At 33.5% G+C, this 16,832-nt stretch overlaps 1 protein-coding gene across 4 annotated transcripts in view; it reads left to right on the top strand.

The window, feature by feature from the left end:
• Positions 1-736: 736 nt before the first annotated feature.
• LOC145115062 (uncharacterized) overlaps positions 737-16,832 on the top strand; it is a 72,372-nt gene continuing 56,276 nt past the window's right edge. For 3 of the 4 annotated variants that reach the window (XM_079051223.1, XM_079051224.1, XM_079051220.1), the window contains exons 1-3: positions 737-1,847; positions 4,594-4,702; positions 14,737-15,104. In XM_079051223.1, the coding sequence (XP_078907349.1) occupies positions 936-1,847; positions 4,594-4,702; positions 14,737-15,104 (1,389 nt within the window). In that variant the 5' untranslated portion in view covers positions 737-935. The remainder of the gene's footprint in view (positions 1,848-4,593; positions 4,703-14,736; positions 15,105-16,832) is intronic. The other variant, XM_079051222.1, reaches the window with a different exon arrangement.

A 16,832-nucleotide genomic window follows, 5' to 3' on the forward strand; every position in this document is an offset into this window, starting at 1 on the left:
TTTGAAGTATTATTATTTAAAATAATTAAAATAGCATACTTCTTTTTTAAATATATGGTTTAATAAATATAAAAAATAATCTATGAAAATCTAGTAAGTTGCAAAGATAATTTTGTAATTAAACGTTTTGTACTATTTTGTTCAAGTTTTACCAAACACCTAATGGATAATATGTCTTGTGTAGTTATTTATGTTGTGTCCAATTCAGTAACGTACGTGTACAAAATGCTAAATTAGGTTGAACCCTTTGAGGTCATTTTCCTTACTAATAATACATGGGAATAACGATAATAAACGCTTTCGTTTGAGTGGGTGATGTTTTCTTTTTCTTGATATTACCTCTCTTCAAAATGTATTTACATTTTTTTAATGGCAAAAGAAATAGTATATATTAAGCTAAAAAAACAGCATAATTACGCTGGGAGGAATATACAAAGTAGAGAGACACAACTTGGCCGAACCAAGCTAAATAAAAGAAAGCAATGCCAAAACATAGTAAAGTGTTTACATAGAACTAGGAGTAGGAAGTAATTAATTATTTCCATTCAAACCATTTAAATAAAAGATATGCTACCTGAATTTGGAATTTTATCAAAATGAAAGGTATTAATTAATAAGTTCATGAAATCAAATATGTAGCAGAAATATCACAACTATGAACAAGAATTTTAAAATAAAGGTTGGTAATGGTAGGCCTGTCAAGTTCAATATACGTTGCTTCCTTCCAGCATATACTTTTAGAATTCAATAAAATGCTAGTGTAGACTATTCAGCCTGAATTCAATACCCTTGTCCAATTGTGTATGATAAGAGAAAGATAGAGTTGACCAAGCGTTGCTTGTCTATTGTTAAATGCTCGATATCAAATCGATCAAGCTCTAAAACTATACTTCCTTGAAGCTATTCACTGTGCCCTGTATAAATTTACCATCAAAATGATGCATCTCACAAAAAAGTTTGAACATCTCAAGATTCAATTACAAGCTATAAAATCAGCAACCAACAACTTTGCTGATGACAACTGCATTGGAAAAGGAGGATTCGGCAAAGTATACAAGGGGGAGCTTGTTCATTCCAAGGAACAAACCATTGTTGCTTTAAAGCGATTAGATCGTAGATTTGGGCAAGGAAACCCAAAGTTTTGGAAGGAGATCATCATGCTTTCTCTTTACAAGCATGAAAATATCGTTTCTCTGTTAGGGTTTTGTGACGAGAGTGACGAGAAGATCCTGGTGTACGAGTATGCATCCAGGAAAAGTCTTGACTTGCATCTCAACAACGATGATCTTACTTGGATCGATCGGATTAAGATTTGCATTGGGGCGGCTCGTGGACTAGCATACCTTCACAATCCTGGTGAGACCCAACAAAGAGTATTACATCGTGATATTAAGAGTTCTAACATCCTACTGGATGAGAACTGGAATGCCAAGATCTCTGATTTGGGTTTATCCAAATTTGGTCCTGCAAACCAACAATACTCATTTATTGTCTCTAACGCCGTAGGCACAATTGGGTATTGTGATCCACTATATGTTGAATCAGGATTATTAACAAAAGAGTCAGACGTTTATTCCTTCGGAATAGTATTGTTTGAAGTGTTGTGTGGGAGGTTGTGTATTACCCACCGAACAAGTATTCCTCAATCTTTAGTCGGATTGGTGCGTCAATACTATAAACAAAACAAAATAAATAAAATTATTTATGATACTATAAAGGATGACATGACTCCTAAGTCTTTGGATGTGTTTACCAAAATTGCTTATCGATGTTTGGAGAGAGAGTTGGAAGAACGTCCATTAATGACAGAAGTCATCAGAATACTTGAAAGTGTTCTTGAATGTCAAGTAAGTTGTGTTTTTCCTTTTAGATTTACTTCTACTAGTTATTGTTTTATGATGTCTTAATTGTACTGGAAAGTTCTTTACTATAATGCCTCTTAAATTCAGAAACAAAGATGAAAAACAAAAGATGTGCTTGAAATGAAAATGAAAATTTGATTTGTGATATTCTGTATTGGAAATCTATTATATGCAACATCTTCATTTGGTTTTGTTAAACAGTAATATATATCTAAAAAATATTTACAAAACAGCTGACTATGTTTGGTGGATATACGACAACCAGGAAGATGCAAATAATTGGAAACATTCATATAAACTTAATTTAAATTGCATAAGAATGGATTGAAGAGGCATCTTCCATCCTTGGACAAGGTTTGTATAGTGTTTTATACTGCTACTTTTTTGTGTGTTATATTTGCTGATGTTCTGTGATTACCTTCTTTAATGTTATGGTCATTGGTTTTGCTTAGATCTTTCCAACCCAACACCAAATTTGATGTTACCATCATTTTTGTTATAAAACTGCTACACCCCAAAACTATTTCTTCCACCAAATATGATGCTATGGTGTAATTTGTTCACTGAAACTAAAATTAGTGTTAAAGTTAGTACAAAATGGTCTTTGATGATACGTTGTAAATAGTAGTAAATTTGATTTTTATGTTTCAAAGTTATTTAAAATTTTAGTACTTTAAGTAATATCAAGCACAAACATATTTAACCAAAACACATATATTAACATCTACTAATCTAGGGTTAATGTCATTCTAACCCAACAAAGTTTCTTGAATTTGATTAAATGGTCCCTTATGCTTTTTTTGCCTTTCTAGGGGCATAATGTGGACTTTATCTCGTTTAAATGATCATTTTTGAAATTCTGAAGAGGTAACCCAGTATTTTTGACAAATAAGTTAAAATTGTCCTACCTATATAGAAGATGATGTGGTCATCTACTTGGCAGCCAACTCCATTCTTCTTCCCCAATTAATTCTTCCTGACAAAACTATACCTTGTCTATTCAACACTACTTGTCAATCGAACATGGATCACCCATCTAGATCCCAATAATGTTTCCTCTGCTTTGGATCGTTGAGCTTAATAACTGAGAACTACCTTTGCCGGAAACCTACACGTACTCGCAGGAAAGATGGTAGACCGGGGAAAATCTCAACCACATATCCCTGTTTATTCGTCAGGGAATCTCAGAAGTTTCTGCGATAAAACCATTGAAACCCTATATGCATTCAACCATCAAATCATCACCGACGTGGAGAAGCTCTGCAAAATGATCTCATCTCAACGTGATACGACACGACTAGAGTCTTTGTTGAACTCCACTCAAATTGAACTCTCTCTCGCTCTTGTTATCGAGGTCCTGAAAATACCGAGTAATTCCATAGTTTTCACACTTTTTTTCTACAGAAACAAAACGTGGTTTAAACATACTTCAGATAGCTATGATGTCTTAATCAAAGCTCTAGGAAAGATCAAACAGTTCAAGGTTATATGGACCTTGGTTAATGACATGAAAATTAATGGGGTACTAAGCAAATCAACATGTGATTTGCTTTCGAGGACGTACGCTAGAGCAAAGAAAGTGAAAGAAACCATAGAGGCATTCAAGAGAATATGGAGAAGTTCGGATTGAAGCCTGAACTCCGTGATTACAACATGTTTCTCGATAATCTTTGCAAGTCAAGACAAGTTGAGAGTGCACAACAATTCAGCAAATGTTCGATAAAATGAATAAGACCAAATTCAAACCATATATAAATTTATACACCATTCTCCTAGAAGGTTGGGGTCAAGAAATGAATCTACTGAATCTAGATGAAGTTTACATAGAAATGAAAGGAGATGGATTCAAACAGGATATTGTTGCATACGTACAGAATCATCATAAATGTTTATTGTGTGAAGAAAGCTACAGCATAAAGTAAGAACATATTATCCATTCCAGCAACACACATGGAAGTTGGGGTAGAGAAGAAGCATAAGCACGGGATGGGTTTATTTGGTATTTTCTTTAAATTTTTTTTATTAGAAAAGTCGAATGACTAGGCTGGTCAACATACACAAATGGTTATGTGACATATTAAAGTAGTTGTGTTAGGTTAAGATGACCAAATGAAAAAGTCAAGAGCAACTTTGTCCCCTAGTAATGCAAGAAAAAAACTAAAAGGACCATTTAAATCATTTCGACAAAGTTTGTTGGGTTAGAATATATTTCCCACTAATCTAATATAAACACATAATTAAAATATAGAATAATTCATTTGGCTATAACTGTTTAATAATATAATTTAAAAAAAGTATTGTAACAAAATTTTTTTTTTGTCTAAAAGATAATATAATGGGTTGAAGATGAATCATTACTAACACTAGGTTTTCTGTCTTATTTTTATTTTTATTAATTTTTTTTAAAACCGCAAAATATCCTACTCCTAATCTAATCCTAAACACCATCTATCTCTCATAGTGAGAGTTGAACCAATGACCTCTTATTTGAGAGAGTCACTTATTACCACTAGACCAAAGGCCTTTCGGTCTTTTATAGTAAAGAATATATGGTGTTAGGTGTTAGGGTTGGAGACGGTCATAGTGGAATAAGGGAGTGCAGGAGTACTTATTATTTAAATAGAATAATTAATTATATCATGTTTGTCATATGTTAAGGTACTTTGGGACCGATATGGTGTGATTCATTTGGGACCTATATAATGTGATTCAATTTTGGTTTCTTTTGCAGCCTGATAACACCTTAAAGACATTCACTATGGAAACTAGATCAGAATATTTCTTGCCAGACGCAACGCTGTCAAGTTCTGTTGTTAATAGTATAAACCCCACAAATCCAGGTATTTTCATATCGGCTGTCATTTAATCTTATGTCATCACTTTTATAAATATAATTTAATTCTGTAGGAATAAGATGTACGAATGTTCTACTATCATTGTAAGATTTAGTGTCCGTTTCTTTTTTACTTAATGAATTTAATATGATTATATGTATGTCTTGTGTTTTTGGTCTAATAGACAAAATTTGTCGTGAGTGTTTAAATGTAGGAAAAAATCTACTATGCATTCATGCTCCTAAAATGCCCATTTTTTCTCACCCAAACCCCTCTATTGAATCATCTTTCCTTCACCGTCTCATATGTGGGGTACCATCTCATATTATTAAGTAAATTATAGTGATGGTCCTCATTGTTTGGTGTAATATGTGCGCTTGGTCACTTTATTTACTTATTTATTTTTAGTTTGTTTATAACTCGGACGGTTGTTATGATATGCGTTTGGTCCATGACAGATATAAAGACTATATTGCTTGTACTGAATATATATATATATATATATATATATATATATATATATATATATATATATATATCATTTTCAGTTTTTATTATGTATTTAAATCTTTTATTTAATTATTTTATTGGGACCCACTATTCCTATCTCACATTCAGTCATCATTGTTCAACATCATTTGCCTTTCATTGGATCCGACATTCTAATTCATCACCGAAAACAATCACCGGCACCCAGTTCACCACCTGCAACCACCACTTGCTACTTCTGAAAACCGCTAACCCTATATAAAAATTCAAACCATTAGAATCATAACAATGTGTTAGAATAGAAAAAACAAACATGAAACCCAAATGAAGACCAAATTTGATCGATTTCTGAAAAATGAAAAGCAAAATTAATTGATTTCTGAAAATAAATACCAAAATCGCATAAATTTCAGACACTATGGACATGTTATGAGGAAAACTTGTGACCAAAAAAGCAAAACACACGTAAAGGAATGGTACCCTTACAACACATAGTCTAACACACGTAAAGGAATGGTACCCCAACCACACATAGTCTGTGGATTTGGTAAGGAAACCTGAAAAGCGTTCCCTTGATTTGAGAGTGAGTGTGAAAATGGAAAAATAAGAGAGAGAGAGAGAGAGAGAGAGAGAGAGAGAGCTTGCAAGAGGCGGTGTCAACATGGTGGCAGGAGAAGGAGAACACGAAGAGAAATGGAGACAAAAGACAATTATAGTAAGAAAAGCGGATATCGGCTAGGGCTTGGATTTTATAAGAGATGTCAGATTTAGGAGATGTGGTGATCTTTTTAATGAGGAAACATTGGATGTCGGCTAGAGGATCGGGTTTTGTAGGAGAGGGGTGGATAGATAAAAACCATACTCCCGCACTACCATGAATGATTTTCCTTCAACTCCTACAAATAAACCAACATGTTTTTACCAATACTAATAAAACTGTTGACCATTGTAAGGTTCTGAGGTGTATGATGTCTTGTTTGGAATGAAAAATGTATTTGGTTCCACATTCCATTGGTGTGAAGTTTTTTGGAAACAAATTGGTCGATAGTATCTAAAGAAACAAAGATAGGAACATTATATGATACAACATTCGACTTATGGCTAAAGGATTTCTCTAACCATGCACTGATTAGGATGAGATATCCAGTCGTGTTATTAAACTTATCACCATTCAAATGGTTATTAAAGGGTTAGTCTGTTTTCTATGTTTGTTAAATTATGGAGACTAGTTCACCCTTTTACCCTATAGTTATTCAGCATAAATAATAAATTCTATCATGTTCTTCCATAGACATAGTCGATCATCTTGATCATGTGAACCACCTAAATTAATTATGTTCTTTGTTTTTCATTTTGCATTAATACTCTATGTGTGATAATTTTGTTTATAGTTTGTTTAAGTGCTTACACCCTAACAACCAATATTAGCGTTATGGTTGAATACAAGAAGGTTAAGATCGAAAAATTTGAATGACATGATTTCGGGTTATTGAGAAAAAATATCAAAGATCTAATCACCTCTACCGGAAGAAGTTACATGAACCCTTGGCCTAAACCTGAAATAGTGAAGCAGGAGGACTGGAATCTACTGGATTGATAGGCTCTTGGCGTGGTAAGATTATTAGTGGAAAAGAATGTAGCTTACAATATTATCAATGAGAATACTATATACGAGCTGATTAACGCATTATCTGATATGTGTTAAGAAACCTTAGCAATAATAAGGTATTCTTTATACAGAAGTTAGTGAATCTGAAGATGGAGGAGAGCGGCTTGTTGATAGATTGTGTTAATGAGTTCAATTTGATCATCTCAAGCTTGATTTTGGTTGATATTGGATTCGCGAATGAAGTGTAAACATTACAACTATTATCATATTTACATGATAGTTGGTCCAATATAATGATGAGTTTTAGTAGTTCAGAAAGAAGTGCTAAAATGACATTTAAATGACCTTGGTGAGGATATTCACACAAGGAATGCAATAAAGGTATTCTTCTAAGCAAATAAGACATACCAAGAAAAACCAACAAATGAGAACGTGGTAGAGGAAGATCAAAATCGAGGAAGAGAGATCAATCGAAGAATAAGAAAAATAAATATCATCTGTTGGAATTTCAAGGAAAGTGGCCACTTCAAAAATCAATCCCCATGACCCTTACTTAGAATACAAAGGCAAGAATGAGGTGAAAGTGACGGCAAGCTTCTAAGATAATACATTTATATAGTGTGCTGAAAACTCAATAGAATCATAGATATTGGACTCTAGCAAATTGTTTCAAGTTGGTCGTTCTAGAATTGTATTTAGAATTTTAGGCACTATAATGGAAAATTTTGGGTAGCAGACAATTTGGGCCTAGATATCGTGGGTGCTAGGGATATGTCCTTAAAACAATTTTAGGAACAAATTAGACTTGAAGATTGTCAAGTACATTACAGATATAAAGACAATGTTGATGCCAATGGGGAAACTTGATCATGTGGTTCATCATGTTACTTTCGGTAATCATCCGTGGAAGTTGACAAAGGGGAACATAGTTGTTGCTAATGGACAAAATTGGGGTACACTTTACATGGTGGATGTTTCTGAAAATGAAGAAAATGCCACATTTGAAGAAAAAGGGGCATCCACTCAATGACACCAATGACTTCGGAATATGAGCGAGAATTGAATGAAGATGCTTTTACCTAAACTGAAGATTCTAGATTTGAAAAGTGTGATAATTGACTTTTGTGAGCCATTTATCCTTGGCAAATAAAAGAAGGGTGCTTTTAAAGAGTCGAGTTAACCGCATAGGAAGTTGAAGCTAGCTAATTCATATTTAAGCGGCCCCACTTTAGTTTATTTGGTGGAAGGTTCCATGTATTATGTTACATTCATTGGCGAATATATTAGGAAAGTTTGATTTTATTTCATCAAGAAAAAACATGAAGTATTTAACACCTTCAAGAAATGGAAAGCTATTGTGGAAAATGAAACTGGTCTAAAGGTTAAGTGTTTGAAGTCAAACAATGGTAAAGAGTATAAAAACAAAGAATTCGATGATTAATATGTTCAACATGGGACTAGGATGCTGAAAATTGCCCCTAAAACGCCTTAGTAGAATGGTACGGTTGAGAGAATAAACATTTCCCCGAACAAGATAGAAAAGAGCATCAGACTACATGCATGGATGCCGAAGATGTATTGGGCAGATTTTACCAGCACAATAACATACTTATCAAAAAAGGAGCCTTAATTCCTATAGGGTTCAAAATTCCAAAAGAGGAATTGCAAAAGCAAGAAGTTTCGATCAGGCACTTAAAAGTTTTCGATTATGCTTCGTATCTAAACATATCATCGTTTCCATTTTTGGTATAACTAGAATAAAAGAATATTAGAAGTAGGGATGTAGCATTCAATGAGAGTGCTTTCTACAAGGATAAGATTCCAACAAGTCCAAACAGAGAAAAGACACCAGAATAGAAGAATCAAGTTGAGTTCAATGAAATCTCAAATGACAACACTGTAAAATTTGTTAGTACTTATGACATAGGTGAAAGTGAGAGAAACATTAGGAGTTCACTTGAACATAGAGATAGTGGGAGTCCGAAGGATGAAGTTATAGACATGGACAAGTTTGAATCTCATGTTATCCGGAGATACACTAGGGAAAAAAGAACTCAAGTCAAGTATTCCCCTTCAACTAACTACTTGGTACTGTTTAAGAATGGTAAAGCAAAATATTATCTAGAGGCCTTGAAGATGAGTACATATAGTGGACGAAGGATATGGAAGTCGAGTTCGTCAATAACAAGTGTATTTGTTGAAGGGGAATACCTCAATAATTTTGGTTCCTCATACATCATTATTTTATTATATGTTGATGACATGCTTATTTTTGGTTAATTTATACAAGATATCAACTCACTAAAGAAACAGTTGTCCGAATAGGTTGAGATGAGGAACTAAGTGCTACTATGGAGATATTGGACATGAGTATATACATAGATAGAGCTACAGGTAGCTTGAAAATTTCTCAAACAAAGAACATCAATAAGGCTATGGAGAAATTTAACATGACATATGAGAAACACAAAATTACACATTTAGGATGTCAGCTGGACTCTCAAAGAAACATTCCCTATATATGGAAGAAGACAAAAAAAAGACAAATAAAGTTCACTATGCCTCAACAGGTGTGCCTGAGTAGATTTTGCTCATGAAGTAAGAGTTACGAGCCGGTTTATGTTTAATCAAGGGAGAGAGCATTGGGAAGGTGTCAAGTGGTTGTTACGGTACTTGAAAGGTAAATGTGAGGTTGCCTTATGCTTAGAAGAAAATGAATAGTCTTGGACGAATTTTAATCATGATTTCAGTGGTTTTATTGATTTGGGAAAGATCACAGTCACTTATATGTTCACAATTGGATGTACAACAATCAATTGGATGTCCAGGTTATAAAATGGTTATAAAAGAATATTACTCGTTAAATGAAAATATCAGAGTACATGGCTATTAAAGAAGCAATCAAGGATCTTTTATGGTTAAAGAACTTCCTATCAGAACATGGAAATAATATGACGTTTCATAGTAAGAAGAAACACATACATATAAGGTACCACTTGATCTAAGAACGAATAAGTGATATGACTCTGAATTTAAAGAAAACCCTTGGTACAAAGAATCTAGCAAACATATTTGTCAAAGTGTTGACGATAGAGAAGTTGAAGTTGTGCATGGATTTAGATGTTTCCAAGTACTTAATGAAAAGGAACATGTGAAAGAGAAAAGGAGGTTACATAGTTCTAGAATAGACGACATCATATTTATTCATCAGCCTCCAATGGGAGACTTTTAAGCCGTGGGCTAGTTCCTATATCAAAATTGCCTCCAATTTCTTCATGGCCTAGTTTCGCATAAGAGTTTTTAATCTTAGCTTTACTGTTAGTTTTAGGTCAACCAACTAGTATTTATGTCCATTGAGTTCGTGGAACCTATTGTTTCACCAGAAAGCTATAAATTGATTATATCATTTGTTTTATATTTTGTATTATTATTCTCTATTGTTTCACCAGAAAGCTATAAATTGATTATATCATTTGTTTTATATTTTGTATTATTATTATGTGTGTGAGAATTTGCTTGGCGTTTGTTGAAGAGTTAAACCCTAACAAGGTAGACGTTCAAAATGCGTTCTTTTTTTGGTGGATTAACTTATACAATTTATAAGGAACATCTTTTAGGTTTTGTTTATAAGCATCAACCTGATTATTTTTGTATACTTCTCTGCTCTCTCTATGGACTTAAATAGGCTCCTCTTTCCTGGTTCCAAATTCTCACATGCGTTCCTTTCCTTTGGATTTTGTGGCTCCAATGTTGTTTATAAATGCCCATGGGAATGTGATTTTATACATGACCATCTATTTTGAAATAATGATCATCAACGATAATAAATCTATGGAGGTTTCATGCATTATCATTGCACTCCTTTAAAATTTCTTTGAAGGCTTATGTCCTTTACATTACTTTTTTTTGGGTGTATGTGTATTTTAATGTGGCTCCAATGTGTTATTCTCATAAGAGTAATAAATCCTATTGAGAATTAAATAATTCGGTTTGTATGATAATCCAGTGCCATCTCTAATCATGTCGTCCCTGCCTCATCCTATGGAATCATGAAAGGTGCTTCCTGGTCCTACCATGTACCAGTGCCATCAGGTTGTGGGGGCTCTTCAGGTTGCAATCTTGACTCTAGATAATCTTTCTTTTTCTTTTGATAAGGTTTTCTAATATATATACATTACATTGCAAAGCTTCATATTGATCCATTGTTAAAGGGATTATCTATTATCTATAAGGCATCACCTCTTAGTGATTATTGTTTCTTCACAAACTCTTACGTTAGAGGTATTTGTCTACTCAACTTGGGCCCATCTAAGACTCTAGAAAGCTTCAAAGCTTTCAATAATCTTGATAGGATGGTTTTTACAAATAATATACGTTCCGATGGAGGCTATGTTATCTTTCTTGACTCCAACCTATTATCAAGGTTTTCTCGCAAGCATAATACAATCCCACGCTCTTTAACAAAATTATAGTATAAAGTTATTCCAATCACTATTGTTGAGATAACATATTTATTGTCTATTCTTTTTGAATTTTATGTTCCGATACAACCCCCTCATTTATAATGTAATAGCATCGACACCAACTACTATTCGACAAACCCAATGCTCCATGCTTACACAAAAAACACCGAGGTTGACTTTCACTTTGTTCGAGAAAGTCACTAATTAGTAACTACAAGTTCAATTCATCTGTACAGAGAAACCTGTAGAAATCCTTCCAAACCTCGTTGCTATAGCTCGATTTTTCCATTCTATGCTCCCAACGTCATGTTGCTAACCACCCTTTGCTTGTGAGGCGTATCAAACATAATATAAATGGGCTATGCAACTATGTATATGGGCCATATCATCTAAGTTCTAGTATATTACTAGTTGTGAGACCCGTATACTATACGGGTTGATTACAACAAAATGTTAAATACGAATGATTAAACGGAAAGTTTATTTTAATTTGAAATTTGAAATAAGTAAAATTATGAGAAAAAAATAAAAAATAAAACATGCAAAAAAATAAATTAAAATTATATGTTTAGTTGTCAGACCCATGTACTAAACATGTTAATTATAATAAAATGTGAAATACGAAGGTTTAAATTGTATATTTATTTAAAATTGAATTTGAAATTTGAAATTTGTAATTATATATATATATATATATATATATATATATATATATATATATATATATATATATATATATTAAATCACATGGGAAGTTTCAACATGAAACTTTCCATGTTTCTAATTTTAACACTATATTTTTACTTTTTCTTAATTTTGCCACTTAAATTTCGACAAACTTTTAATTTTTATAAGTTTGCCCCTTTATTTTTACTTCTTCATATTTTTACCACTAAACATTCACTTTTACTTCTTTAAAACCCTTTTCCTTTATTCTTTTATAATTTTACCACTTTATTTTTACTTTTTTATAATTTTGCCACTAAAGTTTCAACAAACTTTTCCTCTTTATAGTTTTGGTATTTTATTTTTACTAATTTTTTTTTATTAATTTTGCCACTAAAGTTTCAACAAATTTTTCCTCTTTATAATTTTGGCACTTTATTTTCACTTCTTTATATTTTTGCCACTAAACTTTCACCCGTGCAACGCATGGGCCTTTTCCTAGTTAATATAGTAATTATGATATATTTAATTTATGGAAACTAAATTAATGATATATTAAAAAATGAAGTAAATGATAATGACAAGTGGAAAATAAATATATCAAAATTATGATAAAATAACATGTGACATAATGAATGAAAAAGTGACATGTGACAAAATTATTTTTCATTTATTAGAGAGGATTATTATGTATATATAGCCTCATGTATCCTTTGTAAATTATCTTATGCATAATAAAGAGATTTAACCACTCTAACATCAAAGTGATTTGATGAAGTATGAGGTTTACATACATTAGTTAAAGGCATACTATAAAATGTTCATTTCTGTCATTTAAACAGTTTATTACATTTATAAAATAAATAACTCATATTTAAGGCATACTTACATTAGACAAATATCATGTTTTTATTCAACAATTTATAACTAGCTGATTTGGTAAAAATGCATGTGATACACATAGTTATATAACCATGCCATCCCGGACCCTGCTGTATGGAAGATTTCATATTATATTACTTTTAGATCATATTTTTTTTTGTAAGATATATGGAGTCCAAGATTATATTCATCAAAAAGTTCCTTCATAAAAAAAGGGTTACTCTTTCAAATATATGATATAGACATTTATAGGACTGTGCGAGAGACAGATGTGTGATGCATTAACACTACTCCGTCAGAGACGGTAGGTTAATCAAGGATGTGTTAAGATATGGTGGAGCTAGAATACAACTCTAATATCATGTAAGATATATGCGGAATTCCGTATGCACTCTAAAAAAGAAGCCACAAGAGAGAGAGAGAGAGAGAGAGAGAGAGAGAGAGAGAGAGAGAAAGAGAGAGAGAGAGAGAGGGAGAGAGAGAGAGACGCCATTATTCACTAACATTTTTTTTATCAAAATTCTAAAATCAATAGTTACAACAAAAAAATATCTAAAACATGTCTATACGACTTTAATCATTATATCTTTTATTTGGTATACTAACTATAATTATTGTACTTATTATAACTATATACAATATTATTTATTTGTTAGGTATTAAGACATCAATAAACACACTAAAAACAATCATATTAATAATTAAAGATATGAAAGAAAAAAAATAAAGAACACAAGAAAGGTAGTGTCATTGTCGATTAGAATAATTCAGCTACGTACACGGATGAGGTAGAGAAAGGATTTTTGCAATAATGATAACCAGATTAATATATGCTAGTGGGACAAAACAAAAAACGACATCATGTTTGGCCCTTGCACCGTATGTTGAACCACAACCTACTTTTTTTTTTGTAGAATCAACCACGACCTACTTTGTAACTACTATGCAACTACGGATGGCTACACCATAACTTACTTCGTACCTACTCCATAGTTATTGACTGCTAATCTGAAAATTACCGAACAGGTACTCCGCATACTTCTTTTCGAGTAGACTAACCCGCAAATACTTTGTCCAAGAACTACAGACCACTTTGAATCTACCCCCGTAGACCTTTGGGGGCCATGCTTAAACTTAGCCGTGGAAATAATGACAAAATGATAACCAGACTCTACAAATGAACATTATTTGTCTTATTAGAAATTAACTTCTATTGCATTCTTTTTCATACTACCAAAATATGCTCGAAGTGCCTACGTAGTAGCAAAACATAATCCACACATCTCCTACGTACTCTAAGAGAATTTCCCTTGTAGTAGCAAAACATAATGCACACATCTCCTACAGACATCACACATCTTCATGCTTTAGTAATATAGAACATACATAACTACCACACCACATGTTTTGGGGGAAGATTTGGAGCAAGAAGATGTTGCTAATCAGAATTTTCAAACAATAGCATCATTTCCGCATTCTGTTAACCTATGAAATATATTTTCTTTACGATGAATACAACGATTTAATTCTCCATTAATAGCTCTGCATATATAAACATTTCAAAACCAAGCATGAAATAGGTTTAAAACGAATATTAGCATTATATAATGTATTCACTTCTATCTAAATAAGAATTTTTTAAGCGATTCCTCTTTGCATGTATAACTTGCATTATAAAAATAATAATGCCATAAAAATGAGGGTCTAATACTCAAATCGGCATCAAATGCAACAAATTAATAACAATGTATACAAGAAGTGATGTGGTATCTAGCGTCTATTGAAACACCAAAATGTGGAATAAGATTTTATGTAAAAATTGTGATATCAATACAAAAAGAATACAACATGAACACTTGTTTCTAATCATTTGCCCCGATATTCTAATTTGATTACATTACGTTAATGATCACAAACTCTTCTATTTTCAGCAGAATTAGCAACCAGTGTAGGGGTAGAGAATACAACGAATACAGATCTATTCGAGATGTACTTCAAAATGGCAGATTTAGATAAAGATGGACGTATTAATGGTGTGGAAGCTGTTCCATTCTTTCAAACCACCGGATTACCAAAGGCTATTCTCGCTAAAATATGGTCATATGTTGATGTAAATCGAAATAGTTACCTTAACCGATCAGAGTTCGACAATTATCTAAAACTTGTAACCGTTGCTCAAAGTAAGCGAGAACTTACTCCAGATATCGTGAAAGCAGCTCTATATGGACCGGCTTCAACTAAAATTCCTGCTCCCCAGATTGACGTGGAGGCCTTAGCTATTCCTCAACAAAATTTAAAGGTACGCCAGCCTTCTCTATTCCCAAAAAAAAAAAGTTTGACAAACTATGATTTTTGAAATGTGCATATGTGCACATTTAAATGTTCATATATGTGCATGTATGCACATTTATTTTTTTTTTAAAAAAATTTCAAAATCAACACAACAATGAGACTCTAATACCAACGTTTAAAAGAATTGCAACATGAAAATCTCAAAAAACACACAAAATCATGTGCATGCTTGCACATTTAGATGTGAATATATGCTTACGTCCAAAAAAAATTCGTCAGATCTTTTTTTGGACCATGGATCTCTTTTAGATGTAGCTTCAGGAGCCTGTTGACACATGTCCTTAACAAAAACACATACAACACATACAACACACACTACTCATCGTATGTATGTTAAAGTAAACTTGCTGGGAGAAAGTTCTAAATTTAATGAAAAATACAGGTACTGAAACAAAAGAAACAATACACCTATTTATATTAAACATGCACATGCACATCTTGTCATCTCCTATAAACTTGGTCAAACTTGACCTTTCCTCCTGTGCACCTTCTAAAACATGGGTATAATCCCTTTATTTCAGCATGACTGAATCAAACACTCCTGAATCATTAACTAGATCCAATCCATGACCCGTTGATCCAACCGATTACCCAACAATCACCCCCTTAATCGGTTGTTCACACCATTCACTTCTTGTCTTCTTTGTGATGGTCCCAACCTTTGTCGATCTAACCCGTTCCTATCAAGAGTCCTCTTCCACCGGTCAAGAAAACCAATCTCCTACTTCTTCTGTTTTCTTTTACCTGCTGTGAGCAAGCCAAATCAAAACCCATATGTTCTGATTTTTTTCAGCTTCTCTTCTCCGCTTCTGGTTAGGCTCTCTTTAATCAGGAACATTTCTGATCAAGGATGGAGATTGCACCTCTGTGGTCTTGACCTTATTCACGCCTCTACTGTGAAAGCATCCTCAACAGTCATCTGCTGCCATCTCCGGGATTGAACCTCCATAGCCGGAGCTATATCTGTCAACACATGTCTTCACGACCACCACCGTGAGCCATTAATGCCACAAGAGCGCTGAATCACTGTCAAGAAGGCCAAGAACATTGCCACTAGATTCTGCACCAGAGAAAATCATGAGCAACACGATCACCTTCATCTCTATTAACACCCATTCCATGCTATACTGAGAACCACAACGATCCTCTACAACTTACTTCACTAACATCGCATCTTGTTTCAACCGGAAAATTACCACAGTAAACCGTTGCCACCTGCTGCACACGACGGCCATTTTTCTGCCATCTATATCAACTGGAACCTCCTGTCGAGAAACCGCTGCCAAACACCCTCCCCCCCCCCCCCCCCCCCCCCCCCCCCCCCCCCTTCCGCTGTGATGGCAACCATGCGCCCGAAGGCTCCTCCCCTACGAAAGTCGACTCTCAAAGCAGCCTTGTACCTCCTTACGAGCCCTAAGCTCTAATACCAATTGTTGGCACAGGTCCTTAATAAAAACACACACAACACACTACTCACGTATGTATGTGAAAGTAAACTTGCTAGGAGAAAGCTTCTAAATTCAATGAAAAATAGAGGTTCTGAAACAAAAGAAACAATACACATATTTATACTAAACATGCACATGCACATCTCGTCATCTCCTATAAACTTGGTCAAACTTGACCTTTTCTCCTATGCACTTTCTAAAACGTGGGTATAATCCCTTTATTTCAG

Source organism: Lactuca virosa, chromosome 5, assembly GCF_052849685.1.
Source record: "Lactuca virosa cultivar CGN04683 chromosome 5, Lactuca_virosa_CGN04683_v6, whole genome shotgun sequence".
Lineage (NCBI taxonomy): Eukaryota > Viridiplantae > Streptophyta > Magnoliopsida > Asterales > Asteraceae > Lactuca > Lactuca virosa.